Below are 5,322 nucleotides of genomic sequence, written 5' to 3' on the forward strand. Positions count from 1 at the left end.
AGGAAACTGAGGCACAAGGAAATTAAGTTACAGCTAGTAGCAGTCAGATCCAAGCTCATTTTCCAAACTCAGTTCTTCTGACTCTAAAATTAGTTACCCCTTACTCAAACAACAGTGATGCCCTGTTAATTATAGAATCAAATATAAATTATTTTCTTTAACATTTAAAGCTCTGATCAAATGAAACAATATATTCAAAGCATTTTGCAAACATTAAATCGCTATATAAGTACTAGTTATTATTGTGTTCATTACTATTTACAATCTAGTCCCTTCCTCAGTTTCCAGTCTTCTTCCACATTCCTTCTGTCCACACAATTCATAGTCATATATTGGCTAATTTTCAGTTTCCCTCTTTCTCTCTCCCACCTCCTAGCCTTTGCACTGATTGCTTCCCCATAATGGAATGCTCTCATTCCTGCCTCTTGGAATATGGTTTGCTTCAATAATCAGTTCAAGTGACACCTTCTGTATGAAGCCTTTCCTCATCCCTCACACCAAATTCTACCCCCTCACCCCAGTGTCCTCCCTCCCTAAACTACCTTTCATTCATTTTGTATTTATTCTGTACATACATATCAGCTCCTCTAGGGAAAGTATTATTTTATTTTCTTATGTGTAGACCCAGTGTTTAGCACAGTGCCTGATACATAGGAGGGTCTTAGTAAATGCTTGTTGATGGATTAATTGAGTCGTAGACTGCACCATATTATACTAAGGACCTTTTAATCCAACTTTCTTCTTTTAGAAGTAAGGAAACTGAGATTCTGGTAGGGCAAGTGAGTTGCCCACCATCACACAATGAGTTATCAGCATAGGCAGTTCTAGAAGCTGGGCTTCCTGACTCTTACTCTTTCTATTCAGGGCATTTTCTTTTCTTCCTTGAAACAGAACACACTTATCTTTAAATTTTTTAAAAAGAGTTTTACTACTAAGCTGCACAAGAGAAACATACAGAGGTTAAAATAACAACCAAAGGGAAATTTTATGGGTTTACAGAGACCTAATACAGTGCTGGTCCTATGTGCAAATAGAATGAGAACTATTCTTAGGTCCTTCCTCCTCACATTTTTAAGGTATTGTATTTCATAAGGTTTTAGACCTAGAAAGGACCAGTTAATCCAACCATTTCGTTTTCTACAGGAGGAAATAGAACAAGATCGGGGAAAGGACTTAACCAAATTCATACAGCTAGTTAATTGAGGAGGAGCTGAGCTAGAATTCAAATCTTTGATTTTTTAGCTCTAAAGTGATTGCCCCATTATACCACCACACTGCCTAAGAAGCATGTGATATAGGGCAGTAGTTCTCAAACTTTTTGGTCTCAGGACCCCTTTCTGCTAGTTCTTTTTTTTTCTTTTTTAACTTTTTCAAAAGCTTTATTTTTTTAGGTACTTTCAGAAAATCTTATTTAATATTTTAGTTTTTCCCAATTACATGTAAAAACTATTTTAACATTCTTTTTTTTTCAAATTTTGAGTTCCAAATTCTCTCCCTTTCTCCACTCCACCCCCCACACTGAGAAGGCAAGCAATTTGACATAGGTTATACATGCGTAGTCATGCAAAACACATTTCCATGGAAGTCATTCTATGAAAGAAAACACAGACAAAAAAACCCAAGAAAAATAAAGTAAAGAAAAAGTATCTTTGATCTGCTTTCAAGCTCTACCAGTTCTTTCTCTGGAGATGGACGGTACCTTTCACCATAAGTCCTACAGAATTGTCTTGGATCATAGTGTTGCTGAGAATAGCTAAGTTATTCATAGTAGCTCATCATACAATATTGCTGTTACATACAATATTGCTGTTACTGTGTACAATGCTCTCCTGCTTCTGCTCATTTCACTTTGCATCAGTTCATATACATTTTCCCATGTTTTTCTGAAAGCAATCTACCCATCATTTTTTTTTGTTTGTTTTTTTGGCAGGGCAATTGGGATTAAGTGACTTGCCCAAGGTTACACAGCTAGTACATGCGTCAAGTGTCTGAGGCCGGATTTGAACTCAGGTTCTCCTGACTCCAGGGCCAGTGCTCTACTCACTGCACCACCTAGCTGCCCCTGCCCATTATTTCTTAAAGCACCATAGTATGCCATCACAATCAAATCAACTTGTTCAGTCATTCCCCAATTTATGGACATCCCTTCAATTTCCAATTCTTTGCCACCACTAAAAGAGCCATTATAAATGTTTTTGTATACATAGGTCCTTTTCCTTTTTGTTTTTATCTCTTTGGAATACAGACCTAGTAGAGGTATTACTTGGTCAAAGGGTATGCACGGTTTTATAGCCTTTTCAGCATACTTCCAAATTGCTCTCCAGAATGGTAGAATCAGTATACAACTTAATCCATAGTGCATTAGTGTTTTAATTTTCCCACATCCCCTTCAACACTTGTCATTTTCCTTTTCTGTCATATTAGCCAATCTGACAGGCATGAAGTAGTAGCTCAGAGTTGTTTTAATTTGCATTTCTCTCATCAATAGTGATTTAGAGCATTTTTTATATGACTGCAGATAGCTTTGATTACTTTGTCTGAAAACTGCTTGTTATATCCTTTGACCATTTATCAATTGAGAATGACTCTTATTTCTATAGATTTGACTCCGTTTTCCATATATTTGAGAAATGAAGTCTTTATCAGAGAAATTCGTTGTAAAAATTTTTTTCACAGTAATAAGTACCAACTATGTATTTCCCTCCATCCTATTTTCCCCATTTATCCCTCTCTCTCTCTCTCTCTCTCTCTCTCTCTCTCTCTCTCTCTCTCTCTCTCTCTCTCTCTCTCTCAATTTACCCTGTCCATACTAAAAGTGTTTTGCTTCTGAATTTTACCTCCCCCAAACTGCCCTCACTTCTATCAGCACCACCCCATACCCTTCTCTTACACCCTTCCTACTTTCCAATATGGTAAGATAGATTTCTATACCCAACTGAGTGTGTATATTATTCTCTCTTTGACCCAATTCCAAAGAGAGTAAGGTTCATGTGCTCCCCTCTCCATTTCCCCTATTTTCCCTTCCACTGTAAAATTTCTTTCAGACCTCTTTTATGTCAGATAATTTTTTTTCATTTCGCTTTTTATTTGCACTCTAATGTCATTATTTACTCCTGTGCCATAAGCTTTTGTTTCTTCAGTTTCTCCTGGGATATCTTTTTCTTTGGAGCAACCTCCTCTTCTGGTTTAGGAACAATTTGTTCCTTTTCAGTGAGTATCATCTCAATATGGCAAGGAGAACTCATGTATGGGTTGATTCGACCATGAGCCCTGTAAGTACGCCGTCGCATTTTGGGAGCCTTGTTAACCTGGATATGCTCAATGATAAGAGAATGCACATCCAAACCCTTCAGTTCTGCATTACTCTCTGCATTTTTAAGCATATGCAGCAAGAATTCAGCACTCTTTTTGGGCCAACGACCCTGTGTCCAACCCCACTGCTTAGCCTGGGAACACCTGCCAACTCCACCATTATACCGATGAAAGGGAACACATTGTTTCTTCAATGTGACATCTTTCAAATATTTGGTAGCTTTTCGGATATGCATGCCCTTGATAGCTTGGGCTGTTTCACGGGTGTTCTTGAAGTGGACCCGGAGATTTGAACCCCTTGACTTACATGATTTTGTGGGGTTCTCTGGATCAAGAGAGTACCTCACCATTTTAAATGATTACCTAGGACGGCTCAAGGGAAGAGAGCTATGTCAGATAATTTATCCCATTCTACCTCTCCCTTTCCCCTTCTCCCAGTGCACTCTTTTTTCTCATCCTTTAATTTTATTTATTTTTTTTAGATAATCATACCCATCACATTCAGCTCACACCTCCATTTTCTGTCTATATATATTCCTTCTAACTGCCCTAATAATGAGAATGTTTTAGGAATTATAAATATCATTTTCCCATGTAAGAATATAAACAGTTTAACCTTATTGAGTCCCTTATGATTTCTCTTTCCTGTTTACCTTTTTATACTTCTTTTGCATCTTGTACTTGAAAATCAAATTTTCTATTCAGCTCTGATCTTTTCATCAGGAATGCTTATAAGTCCTCTATTTCATGGGATGACCAGTTTTTCTGGGTAGGTGACTCTTGGTTGTAATCCTAGCTCTTTTGCTCTCTGGAATATCATATTCCAAGTCCTCTGATCCTTTAATGTACAAGTGGCTAAATCTTGTGTTATCCTGATGGTAGTTCTGCAATGTTTGAGTTGCTTCTTTTTGGCTGCTTGCAGCATTTTCTCCTTGATCTGGGAGGTCTGAAATTTGGCTATAATATTCCTGGGAGTTTTTATTTTGGGATCTCTTTCAGGAGGTGATTGGTGGAGTCTTTCAATTTCTATTTACCCTCTGGTTCTAGAATATCAAGGCAGTTTTCTTTGATAATTTCTTGAAAGAGGATATTTAGGCTCTTTTTCTGATCATGACTTTCAGGTAGTGCAATATTCTTAAATTATCGCTCCTGGAGATATTTTCTGGGTCAGTTGTTTTTTTCAATGAAATATTTCACATTTTCTTCTATTTTTTTCATTCTTTTGATTTTGTTTGTTTGTTTCTTGATGTCTCATAAAGTCATTAGTTTCCCAGACTTGCCCAATTCTAACTTTTAAGGAATTATTTTCTTCAGTGAGTTTTTGTACCTCCTTTTTTCATTTAGCCAATTCTACTTGTTAAGGAGGTCTTCTCTTCAGTGAATTTTTGCATATCTTTTTCCATTTTGTCAATTCTGCTTTTCAAGGCATTCTTCTCTTCATTAGATTTTTGTGCCTCTTTTATCATTTGGCCTATTCTGGTTTTTAAGGTGTTGTTTTCTTCAGCATTTTAGGGGGCCTCCTTTACCAAGATGTTGACTCTTTTTTCATGATTTTCTTGCATTACTCTCATTTCTCTCCCCAGTTTTTCCTCTACCTCACTTACTTGATTTTTAAAATCCTTTTTGAGCTCTTCCATGGCCTGAGACCAATTCACATTTTTCTTTGAGGCTTTGGATGCAGGAATTTTGACTTTGCTGTCTTCTTCTGAGTGTGTTTTAGTCTTCCTTGTCATCATAGTAACTTTGTATGGTCATAATTTTTTTCATTGTTTGCTCATCTTTCAACCTATTTCTTGACTTTTAATTCTACACTAAAGTGGGACTCTGTTTCCCAAGTGGAGGGGGCACTGCTACAAGCTTCAGGTTTTTTTGTGCAGTTATTTTCAGAAGTAATTCTGAGGACATGTAAATTTCTGGCTTTTCCAAGGTGGTATGATCTAAGGAGAGGTGTGTTTACCACTCTCTTGTACTGTGTACTGGTTTGTGAGTGACCATAAGCACCCTTTTCAA

At 37.1% G+C, this 5,322-nt stretch overlaps 1 protein-coding gene across 1 annotated transcript; it reads right to left on the bottom strand.

Moving 5' to 3' along the window:
• Positions 1–3,107: 3,107 nt before the first annotated feature.
• LOC118844468 (60S ribosomal protein L17-like) lies at positions 3,108–3,698 on the bottom strand. The gene has a single exon (XM_036752362.1). It carries the CDS (start codon positions 3,660–3,662, stop codon positions 3,108–3,110), a length of 555 nt encoding a protein of 184 aa, XP_036608257.1. The 5' UTR covers positions 3,663–3,698.
• Positions 3,699–5,322: the final 1,624 nt, after the last annotated feature.

The sequence above is a fragment of the Trichosurus vulpecula genome, chromosome 3 (assembly GCF_011100635.1).
Source record: "Trichosurus vulpecula isolate mTriVul1 chromosome 3, mTriVul1.pri, whole genome shotgun sequence".
Lineage (NCBI taxonomy): Eukaryota > Metazoa > Chordata > Mammalia > Diprotodontia > Phalangeridae > Trichosurus > Trichosurus vulpecula.